This window comes from Acipenser ruthenus, chromosome 2 (genome assembly GCF_902713425.1).
Source record: "Acipenser ruthenus chromosome 2, fAciRut3.2 maternal haplotype, whole genome shotgun sequence".
Classification (NCBI taxonomy): domain Eukaryota; kingdom Metazoa; phylum Chordata; class Actinopteri; order Acipenseriformes; family Acipenseridae; genus Acipenser; species Acipenser ruthenus.
In genome coordinates, this window is record NC_081190.1 from 75,993,632 (window position 1) to 76,012,261 (window position 18,630).

The following is an 18,630-nucleotide window of genomic DNA, read 5'->3' on the forward strand; positions in this document are numbered from 1 at the left end:
TATTAGGCTGTGTTTTAAATCTTTGTAATCAGTCATTTTTTTTTTTTTTTTTTTTTTTTCCCTTGTAGGTTTGTGTGCGAATGTGCGAGCCCTCAAGTGCAGCAGCACAACGTACTGTTGCAGTCCTTCTACCCTGCCTCTTAGAAAAGGGCATCATGAGTAATGTGTCCGAGGTCCGGGCGCTCAGGTATACCTCCAGCAATTGTATGTTTAACATAGAAATATCTACTGTAGGCTGTGTGTGGTGAAATCAAGAGGACCATTGATACTAAAAAGCAAATTACTATTAAAATCACTGTATTCCCTTACAATCAAATTGAATATAATATAGTGTTTATATATATATACAGTGCCTTGCGAAAGTATTCGGCCCCCTTGAACTTTGCGACCTTTTGCCACATTTCAGGCTTCAAACATAAAGATATGAAACTGTAATTTTTTGTGAAGAATCAACAAGTGGGACACAATCATGAAGTGGAACGAAATTTATTGGATATTTCAAACTTTTTTAACAAATAAAAAACTGAAAAATTGGGCAGGCAAAATTATTCAGCCCCTTTACTTTCAGTGCAGCAAACTCTCTCCAGAAGTTCAGTGAGGATCTCTGAATGATCCAATGTTGACCTAAATGACTAATGATGATAAATAGAATCCACCTGTGTGTAATCAAGTCTCCGTATAAATGCACCTGCACTGTGATAGTCTCAGAGGTCCGTTTAAAGCGCAGAGAGCATCATGAAGAACAAGGAACACACCAGGCAGGTCCGAGATACTGTTGTGGAGAAGTTTAAAGCTGGATTTGGATACAAAAAGATTTCCCAAGCTTTAAACATCCCAAGGAGCACTGTGCAAGCGATAATATTGAAATGGAAGGAGTATCAGACCACTGCAAATCTACCAAGACCTGGCCGTCCCTCTAAACTTTCAGCTCATACAAGGAGAAGACTGATCAGAGATGCAGCCAAGAGGCCCATGATCACTCTGGATGAACTGCAGAGATCTACAGTTGAGGTGGGAGACTCTGTCCATAGGACAACAATCAGTCGTATACTGCACAAATCTGGCCTTTATGGAAGAGTGGCAAGAAGAAAGCCATTTCTTAAAGATATCCATAAAAATTGTCATTTACAGTTTGCCACAAGCCACCTGGGAGACACACCAAACATGTGGAAGAAGGTGCTCTGGTCAGATGAAACCAAAATCGAACTTTTTGGCAACAATGCAAAACGTTATGTTTGGTGTAAAAGCAACACAGCTCATCACCCTGAACACACCATCCCCACTGTCAAACATGGTGGTGGCAGCATCATGGTTTGGGCCTGCTTTTCTTCAGCAGGGACAGGGAAGATGGTTAAAATTGATGGGAAGATGGATGGAGCCAAATACAGGACCATTCTGGAAGAAAACCTGATGGAGTCTGCAAAAGACCTGAGACTGGGACGGAGATTTGTCTTCCAACAAGACAATGATCCAAAACATAAAGCAAAATCTACAATGGAATGGTTCACAAATAAACATATCCAGGTGTTAGAATGGCCAAGTCAAAGTCCAGACCTGAATCCAATCGAGAATCTGTGGAAAGAACTGAAAACTGCTGTTCACAAATGCTCTCCATCCAAACTCACTGAGCTCGAGCTGTTTTGCAAGGAGGAATGGGCAAAAATTTCAGTCTCTCGATGTGCAAAACTGATAGAGACATACCCCAAGCGACTTACAGCTGTAATCACAGCAAAAGGTGGCGCTACAAAGTATTAACTTAAGGGGGCTGAATAATTTTGCACGCCCAATTTTTCAGTTTTTTATTTGTTAAAAAAGTTTGAAATATCCAATAAATTTCGTTCCACTTCATGATTGTGTCCCACTTGTTGTTGATTCTTCACAAAAAATTACAGTTTCATATCTTTATGTTTGAAGCCTGAAATGTGGCAAAAGGTCGCAAAGTTCAAGGGGGCCGAATACTTTCGCAAGGCACTGTATATATATCACTACCGGTCAAAAGTTTTAGAACACTGCCATTTTTCCAGTTTTTATTGAAATTTAAGCAGTTCAAGTCCAGTGAGTAACCTGAAATGGTACAAAGGTAAGCGGTAAACTGCCAGAGGTTAAAAAAAAAAGTTTAGGTTTCCAAAAACTGAAAAATAATGTACATTTCACAGTTATACAAAAAGGCCTTTTTCAGGGAACAAGTAATGGGTTAACAACTTACAGCTGTTCTGCAGCAATGGAAGTAAATTAAGCCTTGAAAGTTGATGTTAACAATTCCTACAGGTGTCCCAACTTTTGTTGATTACTTACAAACCCTCTGTCTGTATAAAAGCAGTGTTGGAACAGACTGTGTTACTACACCCTCTTAAGCATTATTTGGACAGTATTGTACTGCAGAAAGTAGTATATTGCTCTCATAATGGCGAGAAAAAGGCAATTAACAAAGGAAGACAGACAGACCATTATAACCCTTAAAAGTGTAGGTCTTTCCTTTAGAGAAATTACAAAGAAAGCCAAGGTGCCAGTGAGTACAGTTTCCTACACCATCAAAAGACACTTGGAAACTGGAGGAAACTTTGACAGGAAGAGGTCTGGCAGACCCAAAGCCACAACAGAATCAGAAGACAAGTTTCTGAGAGTCAACAGCTTGCGTGATAGGCGGCTCACAGGACAACAGCTTCCAGCACAGCTTAACACTGGTCGAAGTAATCAAGTCTCAGTTTCAACTGTGAAGAGAAGACTTCGAGCTGCAGGTTTGACAGGTCGAGTGGCAGTAAGAAAGCCATTGCTAAGATGGCAAAATAAGAAAAAGAGGCTTGCCTGGGCCATGAAGCACTGCCAGTGGACTACTGAAGACTGGAAGAAGGTCTTATGGACCGATGAATCAAAATTTGAAATCTTCGGTTCATCACGCAGGGTTTTTGTACGCCGTCGAGTAGGCGAAAGGATGGTTCCTTGGTGTGTGACACCAACTGTCAAACATGGAGGAGGAAGCGTGATGGTCTGGGGCTCTTTTGCTGGATCCAGAGTCAGCGACTTGCACAGAGTGAGTGGCACCCTGAACCAAAACTGCTACCACAGCATTTTGCAGCGCCATGCAATACCCTCTGGTATACGCCTAGTTGGTCAGGGGTTCATCCTACAGCAAGATAATGACCCAGAACATACCTCCAGGCTATGTCAGAACTACCTTAGAAGAAAAGAACAAGACGGTAGGCTTCAAATCATGGAATGGCCAGCAGAGTCTCCAGACTTAAACCCCATCGAGCTGGTTTGGGATGAACTGGACAGAAGGGTGAAAGCAAAGCAACCTACAAGTGCAACACATTTGTGGGAACTTCTGCAACAGTGTTGGGAAGAACTTTCCGAACAATATTTGATTTCCATTGTAGAAAGAATGCCACGAGTGTGTTCGGCTGTTATATCTGCAAAAGGTGGCTACTTTGAGTCAAAAATTTAGATTAAATTTTGTTAAACAAAACGATTCCATGATTTCTTTTTTATCTCCAATTGTTTATTTGTTCTATGCTTTAATTTCAGAGTACATTGAGACATTAAACTGCGTAAATTTCATAAAGAATTGGAAAAATGGAGGTGTTCTAAAACCTTTGACCGGTAGTGTGTGTGTGTGTGTATATATATATATATATATATATATATATTTGTTTATATATATCTTTTTACATGTTTTGTTTATTTATTTGGTTTCAATATGTTGATCTAAAATATTACATTTTATTATAGTAAGGTTCCATGTTGCAAAATGTTTTTCTGAGAAAGTGCTTCTAGCTTTATAGCTTGCAAGAAGAATCTTACTGCAATCAGTTTCCACCAGATTCCAGGAAAAACAAAAGCATCTGTGTTTTGGCTCCACCTGCTTTTAAACTAGACTATACATTTATCCTCTTTCAGTATTCAGACTCTGGTCAAGATCAGCAAGAGTGCTGGCACCAGACTGAAGCCTCATGCGCCAAGACTGATTCCTGCCTTGCTGGAGTCATTAACTGTGTTAGAGCCACAAGTTCTTAACTACCTCAGTCTACGGGCCACCGACCAAGAGAAGGTATGAAAATTAAACGCGTATCATTTTAAGATGAGATGCTGCATTGTCTCATTACTGGAACACATGGGTAGACAAAGGCACAGGGAACTCAAATTATTGCCAGACTGACATTTAGTAAGTCACTGACCTGAAGTGGGATTTGAAATACTGGGCCCTGTTAAAAAATCTTTAACTTGTGAGTCATTTCTAAGAATGCTTTTTCAAGAAGTCTGTTTTTCGACAGTTTGGTTTTCATTTAACTGTTGTAGGCTGTTATTGGCATCTTTTAACAGTTTAGGAAGGTTTCGTAATAATAAAATTTAAATTTAGGTAAAGCGTTATTTAAATAACTCATCAGACCTGTCAACTCTCCCGTATTCACCGGGAGTCTCCCGTATTTTGGACCCTTCTCCCGGACATCTCCCGGGACAGATTTTCTCCCATATTTTGCTCAAAACTCTACTGTTAAACCTCCTTATGTCAGCAAAACTTTAATGTCTGCAAAAGGCATGGCCAGTGTGTGGTTACTGCAATCCCCTTGTACCTAGCAGGGTTTAGGACCCAGGGGAGCCCTGCGGCAGGCTTGCACTCAGTACGCGAGGCAAGTTCACGTACTTAGCCACGCACTAACCCCCCCCCCCCCCCCACAAGGAAAGCAGTAAAAAAGGTATTGCGGATTGCACTCCCAGCTCCCGATTTTGTATTTTCAAAAGTTGACAGGTATGCATCATAGGTTAAAGCTTTGTCAATATGGCCCACTGTGTGTTTATTTATACTACACATCTGCACTGTATGATTTTCAGAAGCTATTACATTGTAGGTTACATTAGCTCTATTTGTATTATCTCCTCAGACAGCAATGGATGGTGCCAGGCTTAGTGCTGCAAAATCATCTCCAATGATGGAGACCATCAACGTGGTAAATTTACACATTTAGTAATGCAGATTGTTCAAGTGGTCTGTTATTTATGTTAGTGTATAATGTACAAAGTTTTTATATGATCTGTCTCAAATCTACAATTAATATATTTTACAAAAAGACCCATTATCTAGTAACTTCATAAATTTACCATTTGTAGTTTTGTGTGGAGATATTTTCTTTTAACATGTATTCAAGTCTGCAGTGTTGATACAACATAAACTTTACTTGTTTCTACATTTGCAGTACTTACATTTTTTTATTTTAAATACTGCATTTTTATGTTTATTTCCAATTGGTCTCAGTCACCAGATTCTAATTCTATAAATGTAATGTTAATGACTTGAACGCTCCAATTGTATTTTGGGGTCAATTGATGTAAAATAAAATAAAATGGTTGTGATGATTTTGTATTGCAGTGCCTGCAACATTTGGATGTTTCTGTTCTTGGACAGCTGGTACCGAGACTTTGTGACCTGTTGAAAGGTGCAGTAGGACTGGGCACAAAGGTAAGGTTGTACGGTAGGTCCTAAGGTATGTGTTAAGAGCTCAGTATGGTGTTCTTTAACCCTTTGCAGTCCATTTATTAATTGCGCGTCAGGCACGCCAGGTCTAATTAATTTTCACACGCGCAGTTAATTTTATACGCGCTGTTTAAAAGTATTTTAACGGGTTTAAATGGCCCTGCATATCAACAAAGCACTCACTAGGCATCTCCAGCCCCGCCCCACCCTTTCGTTTGCTATAGCATTCACCTATGTAAGAAATAAATAATAATAATAGTAATAGTCGTACATACCGATCGATCATCTCCGGATCACTCGTTTTATCACCAAACGCCTCAATAATGCGATCCAAGTCATTATTTTATTACTATAACATCTGAAAAAAGCTCTGCAAATGTCCATGATAGTCTCTGTGCGCTGACGCACTCAGCCAGCTTGTTTAATATGACCGCCCCGTTATCTGATACCTGATACCATGTATGACTAATCATGAGATACGCCTTTTTTTTTTTCCCAACTTGGCTCCTGTCGCTCCCACTCGGCAATTGAATGGTTTTCTCGGCTTTTTCCGGAGAAAAAACGACTAAACACCTGTTTATTGCGTTGCTATAATGATGTCGGACCCAGTGAGGAATAATTGCAATGTCGGACCCAGTCCGACAATGGACCGCAGAGGGTTAAAAATGAATGCTTGTCCCTTTGTGTGTGTGTGTGTGTGTGTGTGTGTGTGTGTGCGCTCGCAGTTGGGGCACAATTAGCTTAACTGAGGTGACCACTGTGTGTACAGACAAACTGGAACCCTCACTACTACACAACACATCGTCCTTCAGTAGTGGTAGATCAATAGGCTTGCATTGTGGAAATCAGTTATGATACCAGCTAATTAGTTAACCCATTTGGAAATTGCATTATAGCCGAGGCTGCTATAAGGAATCTCAATACTTTAATAAACTGCTAAAACAAAATCTTTCTGACCACTACCCTAAATCCTTGTTTATCAATTGATGGCCCAATTCAATCATCTTGGAGCAATATTCAATTCATTTGAATTAACAAAATCCTTTCAATTGTGTTTCAGGGAGCCTGCGCTAGCGTCATTGTATCTCTGACTGTACAGTGTCCTCAAGACTTAACACCCTACTCAGGTATTTTGCTTACAGTCATGTCATTCATCCAATCATTATTGCCTTTTAATCCTTCCAGTAAATATTTGATCTTTCCATTCATAGTTGCATGCATTTTCCCAGTGCTTTTGGAGTGATTATGTTTAAAAACCTGATGTAAGATTTAGTACTGTAAGTAATCCAGTTATCATGAGAAGAAAATATGTGTTGATTTACTAACATCACCCTTTTCTGCACGAAAAGCTTCTAAACTAAACCAAGGTAATATTTTTTACACATTTTATTGTGCTTATGAATTGGACAGTCTTTCTGTTTTGGTGCAGGTAAACTGATGAGTGCTTTGCTGAACGGGTTAAATGACCGTAGTAGCGTGGTTCAAAAATCGTTTGCATTTGCTCTGGGACATGTAGTTCGGGTGAGTTAAATTCAAATTATTCCTAGCAGAACCGATCATATTATTGTTTTTCAAGTGATTTTTAAACCTGATTTCCTTTTGACAGACTGCAAAAGATAGCAGCGTGGAAAAGCTTCTTACGAAACTCTGCACCTGGTATCTTGAAAAAGAAGGTATGATAGTTAGAAAGCTTTTTTTATAATACAGAAAGCCCTTGTGATTTTACTTTTAAGTTTTGAGCTTAATTAGACATACTGCATCCCTTTTGTACAGGTAACATACAATTAGAACTCAAATGAAAGCGTAGAATTGTTCAGTATACTATGTAATTGGGTCTTCCATTGTTCCCTGTAGTTGTAGACCATATGTTGTATAACTTACAGGTTCAGAAACACAATGTATTTTAATGTATGCATTCTTAACCACCAAGGGCTATGTTGGCTGCTGTGGGATTTCTTAAATATTTGTATTTTGTTTTATGCATTCTCATTGCTGATGGTATTTTGCCTTTTACATATCTACATGTTCTCTTGGCTGATCCTGTTCTACGTTAATGGTATAGCTGAATAATGGAGAACCTTAAGGGCATCTTATGGCAAAAGCATCCTTCCCAGTTTTAGACACCCATAAAACACTGTAACAGTTTAATTTAAAGGGTACATAAGGACCTTTTTATTGTGTTACATGTTCCCATGTATTGCTACAACTGTTTACGTAAGGTGTGTGTATTGTTTTAATTTTTTTTAAAAAATGTTTACATTTTGACCACTTTTGTAAACTTTTAAATTGCATTCCCTGCCTCAAGATGGCTTCACATGTACCTGCATGGACCTCTCAGAACTACATTTCCCATCCTCCTGCTCACTGGTAAATCCATCTCAAAGCCACCTTGAGGCAGGGAATGCAATTTAAAAGTTTACAAAAGTGGTCAAAATGTAAATAAAAATGAATAAAACAATGCACACACCGTACGTAGCAACACATGGGAACATGTAGCACAATAAAATAAAAAGGTCCTTATGTACCCTTTAAGGAGGCTGAGGAGCATATTGAAGTAGAATATTCTTTCTCCCCCTCCCCTCCCCATGTCTTAGAGCCAATTTATAAATCCTCCTGTGCTCTAACGGTGCATGCCATTGGGCACTACAGTCCTGATGTGCTGAAGAACCATGCTGAGCAGGCACTGCCCCTGGCATTTCTAGGAATGCATGAAGCTCTAGATGAAGAGCAAGGGGAAAATGGAGACTCAACCCTGTGGACAGAGGTCTGGCAGGATAATGTTCCTGGTAGGTATTTGCAGATTTGGTCATGGTGATTTTATTTTTTTTATTTTAATTTTTATAAATTTTAGTAAATGGTATTGCAGAGATATTTAGCCACTTTTAATTCACGTATTGATTTTGCCATGTCAAGTTATACAAGCAGAACATAGTGATCATACACCTGCGATGTAAATATACAAGCATTACAGTCCTCATACACTTTACTCCTGTATAATGTACATGAGTTAGAGGAATTAGACCCTTGGATTGGTGTGATAATGTTTTGGTGCATACTATATGACCCCTAAAATCATCTACAACTTATTGTTTCTTAACACTGTGACAGCTGTCACTGTGTATTATTTAGTATTGGCGTGAACAAAGCAGTGACTTTGATACATTTTTACAATAAACAAACAATGATGAAGACAATTGCCAACCTGAAGTGGGTATATACTCATCCATTTGTTAACTTCTTTGCTTGTCCATTCAGGTAGTTTTGGTGGCATCAGGCTGTATATGCAGGAGCTCATTGCTATCACCCAAAAAGCGTTGCAGTCACAGTCCTGGAAAATGAAAGCACAGGGGGCAGCTGCAATGGCCTCCATTGCTAAACAGCAGACCGGGTCTCTGGTGGCTCCACACTTGGGAATGGTGTTGAGTGCACTGCTGCAAGGACTGGCTGGGAGGACCTGGTCAGGAAAAGTATGTTCTAGTTTTTATTTACTTTAATTAAATAAATAAATACAATAAAAACACCACACACACCGGGAAAACCTCATTAAGTTGGCACAAGCAGCTTGTGTTCAAGATGGTGTCATTTTCAGTCATGTTTTGTGTCTTTCTAGGAAGAACTACTGAAGGCAATAGGGAGTGTGGTGTCAGCATGCAGGTAAGTTAATTAATGACGTTTAAGTTGAATGCAACACTGTTCTCTATGCTTGTTTCTTGATTATGAAGAAAAGAATAACAAAGAAAGTAATGATGAAGTAATCACGTTTGCTAGACTCCTGGGAAAATCACATAGCCATGTGACTCATAGCTGACATGCAGACACACAGGCAATTGGCAGAAAGTGTACTTAGGAATCATGTCCAATTGAGCTTTTGCAAACAATTCAATAGCTGTGTCTTCTGTGATTCTTGATTGCATGACTGTCCTTACCTATATAATACTATGTTAATTAGGAAAAACCTAATAAAATGTTGTCTTCCTCATTTTAGTGGAGAACTTAAGAAGTCTGTACCTGGCCAGCCCAACATCATTGAGATCATTGAGTTAGTCTTAAAAGAGTGCCACAAAGAGAACCTCAGGTACAAGATAGCTGCTTTGAAATGTGCCGCAGACGTCCTCCAAGCCACGCAAGAGGACCGTTTCCAGGAACTGGCAGGCATTCTGATTCTGTTGATAAAAAAGGTAATAATAAATAAATAGTTTGAATGGAGGATCACCCTGGCAAACAGAGTGTGAATCCTATGAGCTGTGTTGATCGACTTCAAAATGTTATCACCCTGCTGACTATTTCATCATGGCCAAAAGACTAACCACAAAATGACCAGAGTATTCCAGAGATGTTGATTTTTATCCAATAGCACTCCCTGTTCAGCCAATTGCAAATGTAGCATTATTGTTCTCATAGGCGTTTCATTCATTATATCCCTGTGTATCCATGTATACATGTGTACACATGTCACACTTCAGAGTTTTTTATATACCGTATTCCTTCGAATTTAAGATGCAGCCCAAATTTCCCACACTCAATTTGAGTAAAAATTAAAACCTAAAATAAAGATGCATTTACAAAGATGCAGTCTCAGTTACACATATGGAGACAGTTTGCGTCCGTCTGCTGTCACACAGAACATTAGTTATGTGCTGCTTTTCGCACCTTTTTTTTTTTATTTCCATTTTTGTGAACTGTGGTATTGCTTGGCATATCAAAACATATGGGGGTCTGATCAGCATTTCCGATCTGTCCAAACTGGTACTGTTTGTTACAACTGAGCCTAACAGCGAAACACTGAAATTGTAAAAGCTGCTTTTCTAATTCCTCAGAACGTTAATGACACGTCTTTGAAAATGGCTGCCTGTATGTCATGGATGATTCAAGGATCGGGCAGTGGCGTTTTTTGTTTGTCTTTTCTCAGCAGTAAATCACGTTCCTGTTTGTGTACTTGGGCAGTGACGTTTTTGTTCGTCTTCTCTCAGCAGTAAATCACATTCCTGTTTGTGTACTCGGGCAGTGACGTTTTTGTTCGTCTTCTCTCAGCAGTAAATCCCGTTCCTGTTTGTGTACTTGGGCAGTGACGTTTTTGTTCGTCTCCTCTCAGCAGCAAGTCACGTTCCTGTTTGTGTACCAGGGCAGTCATGTCTTTTTTTAGTTTATTTTAATTTTTTTTTTTTAAATACATGCATCATTATACTCAAAATTAAGAAGCAGGCCATTTTTGAGAAGAGAAATTTGGTTTAAAAATCTTAAATTCGAAGGAATACGGTATCTAGAAAAATTGTTCTCCAAATAATAACACAGTGTAACAATTTTTTTTTTTTGTTCCTGGGTAGTAAGTGTTATTTCCTAATTGCTTATGCCTCAAAAGTATAGAAAATGGCTATTATTCCCCACAAACTTTGCTTTTGTGACCAGGACAGTGATATTTTGAAATTTACCTATTTTCCAAAACATTCCAGATAGATTCAGTGCTGAGTAAACTTGGAGTAACTTTTAGAACTTTCCAGTAATATAAATAGTAGTATAAATACAGGGGCCTTAAGCCCACCAGTTCAGTTTAGTTCCAGCTGCCTAAGTGGATACATATCTGCATTTTTCTGAGATGGCATCAAGAGGCTGCAAGCATCCGGCAGACGCATTTTGCTATGTCTGCGGCCAATTTATCAAGACAAGAGCGAAAAAGTACTCCGTGGAAGCATCTGCTAAGATGTGTGAGGCCTACAAGGCATATTTCGGCATGCCTGTCGGAGATCAAGACAAACCCTGGGCACCTCATTTCACCTGCGAGCACTGCAAAAAAACTCTGGAAGGTAAGATGGACAATTGTTGCTCTGAATTTTATGTTATAAAATGTGTTAATTTTTAAAATTGTAAAAGTTTTTAATTTTAAAATGTTTTACAATTTTCAATGTTATTGAAAAAATATATCATATATGAAAAATGAAATAAATGTATTTTTGTAGGATGGTACAGAGGGGAAAAGAGAGCCATGAAGTTCACTATCCCAAGAATTTGGCGGGAACCCACTGACCACTCAAGCAACTGCTACTTCTGCATGGTGGACCCTTCCAAACGTCGGACTGGCAAGAATGCACCTGCTATCACGTATCCGGACCTTCCTTCATCCATCGCCCCGGTGCCACACTACCATGAGCTCCCCGTACCCACTCCTCCGGAGAGAGAGCAGCCGTATTTAGAAGAGAACAGCAAGTCAGAGAGCGAGGAAGACGTTGTAGATCCAGATGACAATTTCAGAGGTGGAGCTGAGAAGAGAAACCCACACTACCCCAACCAAAAAGACCTCAACGACTTGATTAGAGATCTTGGTCTCACCAAGTCCAATGCCGAGCTTTTGACGTCTAGGCTCAAGCAGTGGAACTTGTTGGATGAAGGTGTGCAAGTCGCAGATCAGAGGAAGCGTCACCAACCTTTTTCCAGCTTCTTCACCCGTCAAGATGGGCTCTGCTTCTGCCACAATGTGACCAGTCTGTTCGAGGCAATCGGAATCGCCTTAACCAGAATGAGTGGCGCCTCTTCATTGACAGCTCATCCAGGAGCCTCAAAGCCGTGCTGCTCCATAATGGTAACAAGTACCCGTCTCTTCCCCTGGCTCACTTGGTGCACCTCAAAGAGGATTACAACAGCATCAAGACCTTGCTGGACGCCTTGAAGTATGATGAATACGGCTGGGAGGTCATAGGAGACTTCAAAATGGTGGCATTCCTGATGGGTCTCCAAGGCAGTTTTACCAAGTTTCCCTGCTATCTTTGCCTTTGGGACAGCAGGGACACCAAGGCGCACTACCACAGGCGGGACTGGCCACAGCGGACCGAGTTCTCTGTGGGGAGGAACAACGTCAAGTGGGAGCCACTGGTGGACCCCGGAAGGTGCTGATGCCACCACTGCACATCAAATTGGGCCTTATGAAACAATTTGTCAGAGCTCTAGATAAGGAGTCGGCAGCCTTCAAGTACCTTCAAGACTTCTTCCCTAAGCTGTCTGAGGCAAAGGTCAAAGCCGGTGTCTTCGTCGGACCACAGATAAAGAAGATCCTGGAGTGCAATGAATTCCCCAAGAAGCTCACTAGTAAGGAGAAAGCGGCTTGGAACAGCTTTGTCGCAGTGGTTCGGGGCTTCCTGGGCAATCACAAGGCCGAAAACTATGTGGAGCTGGTTGAGACTCTGGTGAAGAACTACGGCACAATGGGCTGTAGGATGTCCCTCAAAGTCCATATCCTTGATGCTCATCTTGATAAATTCAAGGAGAACATGGGAGCGTACTCGGAAGAGCAAGGCGAGCGCTTCCACCAGGATATACTGGACTTTGAACGCCGCTACCAAGGACAGTTTAACAAGAACATGATGGGAGACTACATTTGGGGGTTGATTCGTGAAAGTGATCTACAGTATAATCGTAAATCTCAAAAAACTACTCACTTCTAAATCTTTTGTAGTCATTTTTGTATTACTTTAGTATAAATACATGTTAATTTGGATTCATATGTTGTTTTTTTCTGACTTTATGTGAATGAAAAGACAACAATTTGCCTGTTTTCTCACTGGAAATAGGTACATTTCAAGATATCACTGTCCTGGTCACAAAAGCAAAGTTTGTGGGGAATAATAGCCATTTTCTATACTTTTGAGGCATAAGCAATTAGAAAATAACACTTACTACCCAGGAACAAAAATTGTGTTACATAGTGAATTAGTTAGGACATTCTTTACCACAAGTTTGTATGTCAGAATCTGGGGATATAAGGATGAACCTGTCTGTCTGTCTGCCTGTTATATATATATATATATATAAATATATGTAACACTTGTATTGTTGCGTGTGCGTACAGTGGATGTAATACTTATACATGTTAAACTGAACCACCCTAGCAATTGTTTAGAAAAGCATATTTCTATATTTGATTATACTCCACTATAATTCATCAACGTTGTATCATTGCAGATGTGTGTGTGTGTGGGGTCAAAAACGATCACAGTAATTTTGTATTTGCTTCCAAACTGTTAAAGAAAAAAAAATACTTGATGCAAGTCAGTTGTGCAAGCCATACATTTTAATAATACATGAGGTGATTTTAACCCAAATATACTTCCTGCAAAGAATGCTTTCTATTGTAACTTAAGCCAATCTTTTTACACTACACCTAGCAAGCAAACATAATGCAAATTGACTCTTTACATACATTTGTAACCTAAACATGTCTAGAGCTACAAAATGCATGGGGTACTAGAGAACACCATGTACTATTTGATTTCACTGCTTTTCCTTAAGCCTCAGCAAGGCCTGAGGCCCAGTTTTTCCTGTGCTTTTGAAGAGCCAGGACTGATTTATTATTATTTTTTGTTTTGTTTAACTGGCTCTGAGATATAATTTGAAATGGAAATGTTAAGCACAACAACTCTTGTGTTTTTTTTTTTTTGGCCCTCACTATTTATCCCCCTGAGTTACTGCTGGGGATATAGCGGAAATGCCCATATTTCACACTTTTTACACATGGTATATCTAGAGTTTCTAATGAAACGGCACAACGTTGTTATATATGGAGGAATCTTGTCCATCCAAGTATGTATACACATCCTCCAACGGACTATGGACAATACAGATAGGTTGTGGACATCTACTTTTTCATGATACCGATAGCTCTAATTTTGTATTTACAGCTGTGGTGGGAGAGATATGCTACGACAGCATAAATACAAAAGAGAAACAGAAAATACAGTCCATAACACTTTTTAAAAGCCTTGGATAGTTGGTATCTGTCTCAAGTTTCTGAAATTCACTTTCAGAATTCCCCTACCAGTGCACATACCCAGAAGAACAAAGAGGATGACGATGATGATCTGGATGAGAAAGAGAAGGAGCTGCAGATGGAGTCTCTGCTTTGTGCCTTTGAATCCCTCGGCAAGGCCTGGCCCAAAAGCCCAGCGACCCAGGGTAAGGACATGGAATACAAATGAGTACCATAAGATTCACTTTGCTTTTTTTCAATGTGGGTACAAGCAAACACGGGGAAGTGGAAGGTGCTATTCTTTAGTAGAGTAATCACACTGCCACGTTTGCTTAGTTGACCCCTCTGAAAAATTAATAGCAAGCAGGATCCCATTGGGAACTGTTCTATATATTATCCTAACAAATTTAAACATTAAAACATACTTTATATTTAGGGAGATGGATACATCTGCTTTAATTCATTTTCTGTATTTCCCTGTTTTTGAATGTGAATATGTAATATTACTTGCTCCATCCTCAGGTCAATACCAGTTACAGTTTTGTCAATTAATGTGCGAGAGACTGAAGCTCAGCACATGGAGAGTTCAGGTTGGAGTTCTGCAGTCCATGAAGGCCTATTTTCAAGGGTAAATGAAAGTTATTTAAAATTATATTACAGTAGAATCCCCAAACTTACGACTGGTCTTCCGAACACCCCACTTTCAACTGGACATATGCAATCACTCAATTCTGTGTGCAATGCAACCAGATAGACGCGCCTATAAGTGGCATGCTGGTCATGGAGAAGGCAGAATTACTGTACCGACAAATGTATCCGGAAAGGACAATTTTACTGTAACATTTTAATTTTTAAACAAAGCACAGTTTGTTTTTCATGCCAAAGGAGGCTGAATCACCGAGGAAGCTGCATTGATGCATTTTGTTTAAAATACAATAAAAACAAGCACTATGTTAACCCATGTTTTCCTGGACATTTAAATCTGTGTTTTAGATCCTAACAGTGTAAAGAGCTAGTTTGTAGTACTGTATAAAACAATTAACTGGTTTATTCTCTTTCTTCTTCCAGATTATTACTTTTAGACAAGGACCATACAGATTCTGTTGCATTATCAGAAATCTTAACTAAAACTTGCGATGCAGTCACATTTCCATTAGGTAAGATGCATCTTTATTTCCTTGTTTAAACAAGTGAATAACCTGAACTGTGAGCATGCTTTGCTTTTTTCTTTGCTTTCAGAAATTGTTCACACCCTATGGAAGGTAGGCTTTTCAGAAATACAATGTTACAAACAATATGCAAGTGATTTCCATTACATGAGAGTAGATGTTAAAACTTCATGCTGATTTGAACTCGGCTCTCGCCAAGATAAGCGCCAACTAAGACGTAGCTTTATAGTAAACTAATGTGATCCATCTGCGTCTCCATCCATTTGCGTTTCCTTCCATCTGATGATGTAGATATCCTTCTTCCTGGTGTTGATGGCTGAAGTGTAATGCTGGCTCCAGGGATCAGCTTATTTTGCCTCCCCAGCGCATCAGCACACACAATGGCTGCGATGCTGGCTCCAGGGATCAACCACAGTGCGGCCTGTCAAGTGCATTAGCATGACAACCGCTTTTAGTAAAAGCAAAACATTATTAACATAACCTGTATTTAAACATGTTAATTTTCTTTAATTTATTTAGAAAACAAGAGCTACTCCTCTGTAAGAACAGAAGCTTTAAACATAGTGGAATTGCTAATAAAGAAAATTGACGGTGGGTATTTTTTTGTTAGTAAATTTGTGTTGAAGCTGTTTACATCACAAAATTCAGTGGTTTTGCCAAAGATACATACTCAACCTGTGAACTATTTACTGGATATAGTTAACACTTTTCTATCCTGTTGTGACTATTTTGAATATTTTGTAAAACCTACCATTTTATTGTAACCTAAACAATATGATTTCAACAACAGATTAGCACTGCTATGTAAATACAGGAATCCTATTTGTATTGAATATAGAAAGAGAAAAAATAAGTGTGTCCAAATTAACAATTAACACATTTTTGTGTCTGTAAAGGGGGGGGGGTCTTTTTTAGTATTTATCTATCGTTTTGATCTAAATTTTGTTAACTATTTCAGAATGTCATCAGTGGGGAGGTTTGACACCAGATAGCAGAAACCAGCTGATCAATTCCTTAACCACCATGGAGTCGGACAGCAGGCCAGAATTGGGAGAGAAAGCCACTGAGTTGAGGAAACGGTTACAAAATCTCTCATGAACTGCACTCGAAACACCCTCTTGTTAAGCCGCCTTGTTCTTTCATTTGTCAAGACCTGTGGCTCACCAACCTCTATTGCTATTTATCAGATAATGCGTCAGGATGTTTTAGCTTAACTTCAGACTTAAAAAGTATTAATGTTAATATTTAATGTATGTACAGACCATGCCCAATGGATTTGAATATACAACTAACAAAACGGTTTAGATTGTGAAGTTATTTGGTATTTTATGTAAATTCATACCATACTGTCATGGATATTATGAACCCCTTTTTTATTGTAATATCTGTATAAGGTGAACCTTGGCTATATTAAATACCAGAGCCATACTCATTATGTAGCACTGATAAAAATCAGTGTGATGCAGGAAAAGTCTACAGCAGTGTTTTTTCTCTTGGGCCTTCCATCCATCAACCAACCATAACTTGATAAGGTGTATATTTTCGTTAACATCTTAAATCAGGGGAGGGGACACAATTGCATCTTATAATTGTGGCTGTGCTACCATGTAAAATAAAATGATTGCACTATGTTAACTTTAAAACACTGTGCCCAAAATGGGCATATTTCGCTGCTGCAGTTTGCCACTGAAACAGATTTGCTTTCTTGTAGTGGGGCATTGGGAAAGCCAGCCCTTTTAGTAAACTGATTTGTTCAGGAAAGATTTAGTGCAATGTCTCTTTATAAATTATACTATTCTGCTTGCATGTTTTGAAGTTCTGTGGATTAAAAACAATGTCAAAATACCAAAGTTGGTAAAGATAAGAGGCATGCACTATCTTTTGGATATTCCCATTTGTGACTCCCAGATGACAAGATGTATTAATAAAGTTGCTTTATTGGGAGTTTTGGTGTTTCTTTTACAGTATGATCTACAGTACTAACTGTATTACCAGTTCTTTTTTTATAGTATGTTTAGTGGATGTGGTTCTTAAGTAGCTCATACTCCGTATTGCCTTTTAAGAAGTATTTATAGGCAGATATTAAATAAATACATTGATTTCAACACAAGAAAAGCTGTCCTTCCTTCATGTTTACAATCGGCTGACACTGAATTACAGCCTGGGTATGGCAAAGAACAATGGCAGTGCCCCAGATGAGAGGAAAATTAGCTTCCAATCTGCTTTTAAAACACTTAATGCAGAAGTTAATTGCCATTGATTGATTTGTACAAATTGTAAAGGTTAGGTAAGGGCATATTTTCTTGTTTTGAAATCAACACGTTACAGCCATCTAAAACCTTTGTATCGGATGATGTTGCATTAAAATTATCTACAGTATACTGATTCTTTAACTATCAAGTTAGGGTACTGTGAGATGCAAGCTGATTTTCACTTGTATCTTGTGGCCTTGATAACAGCTTGCATCATACAACTCCCTATATTATATATGGATAATGCATTTTTAACTAGCCTTCATACACTCACACCATATAAAACCATATGACTGAGATGCATTTATAGACCAGCCAAGCATTGTACACCAATTGCTACTTTGTGGTATCAGAATTGAACAGGTGCAAGTTGTTGGCTGTCAAGCCCATATTATTCTCTCAGGGCTTATCCAAGTTATTTGTTCACAAAACACAGGTAAGTATTCCAGCAACATCATGGTTATTTGGTATATTTTATTCAGGTACCTTTTGGTCATTAACAGATTCCAATGAATAACATTTCAGACGTGCAGATTATATTCAATTCAATAACTGAATATGTTTTTATTCAAATAATAATCATCCCCCCCTTGGGTTTGACTAGTTCTTGGTCCCATGGTTGTTCCAATATCATTAAAGCTGGTTGAAGATGTATTTATGTAGTATAAGCCCTAAAAGGAAAGATACAGCAGAATATTTTGTAGAACAGAGAAAGACATGGGATTGGTTGATTTTCTTAACAGGTGTTACCAAGAATAACTTTGAAGAGCAGGTTTAAAAAAATAAAAAATAAATACAGGAAGACAGACTTTGACTTCACTGCAAATATAAATTAGCTAGCCTAATAACATTATTAAACAGGATTTATAAAATGTCATGATCAAAAATGATGATGACTGCAGGAATGTTTGCAGTCCTGCAGTCCAGATCTAATTTTCTAAATCGTAGTGAACACTGAATGCTGTAATTGAATTGCCCATTTTAAAAATGCAACAACACTCCAGG

At 38.8% G+C, this 18,630-nt stretch overlaps 2 protein-coding genes across 2 annotated transcripts in view; both read left to right on the plus strand.

Annotated features, from left to right (window-relative positions):
• LOC117409438 (proteasome adapter and scaffold protein ECM29-like) overlaps positions 1-17,317 on the plus strand; it is a 44,815-nt gene extending 27,498 nt beyond the window's left edge. Inside the window, exons 34-49 of the mRNA XM_034015483.3 lie at positions 69-187; positions 3,898-4,048; positions 4,881-4,946; positions 5,366-5,455; positions 6,531-6,597; positions 6,900-6,991; positions 7,077-7,143; positions 8,065-8,256; positions 8,726-8,937; positions 9,081-9,124; positions 9,456-9,648; positions 14,263-14,410; positions 14,727-14,832; positions 15,273-15,361; positions 15,893-15,964; positions 16,332-17,317. Of these exons, the coding sequence (XP_033871374.3) occupies positions 69-187; positions 3,898-4,048; positions 4,881-4,946; positions 5,366-5,455; positions 6,531-6,597; positions 6,900-6,991; positions 7,077-7,143; positions 8,065-8,256; positions 8,726-8,937; positions 9,081-9,124; positions 9,456-9,648; positions 14,263-14,410; positions 14,727-14,832; positions 15,273-15,361; positions 15,893-15,964; positions 16,332-16,471 (1,848 nt within the window). The 3' untranslated portion in view covers positions 16,472-17,317. The remainder of the gene's footprint in view (positions 1-68; positions 188-3,897; positions 4,049-4,880; positions 4,947-5,365; positions 5,456-6,530; positions 6,598-6,899; positions 6,992-7,076; positions 7,144-8,064; positions 8,257-8,725; positions 8,938-9,080; positions 9,125-9,455; positions 9,649-14,262; positions 14,411-14,726; positions 14,833-15,272; positions 15,362-15,892; positions 15,965-16,331) is intronic.
• Positions 9,673-12,131, plus strand: LOC131701728 (uncharacterized). Its single transcript, XM_059001427.1, has 2 exons — positions 9,673-11,271; positions 11,425-12,131. Exons 1-2 carry the CDS (start codon positions 11,064-11,066, stop codon positions 12,129-12,131), a joined length of 915 nt encoding a protein of 304 aa, XP_058857410.1. The 5' UTR covers positions 9,673-11,063.
• Positions 17,318-18,630: the final 1,313 nt, after the last annotated feature.

Coding starts and splice junctions, on each gene's coding strand:
- LOC131701728 (XM_059001427.1), top strand. CDS start 11,064: ATGGCATCAAGAGGCTGCAAGCATCCGGCAGACGCATTTTGCTATGTC. Junction 11,272..11,424: donor CTGCAAAAAAACTCTGGAAG/GTAAGATGGACA, acceptor GTATTTTTGTAG/GATGGTACAGAGGGGAAAAG.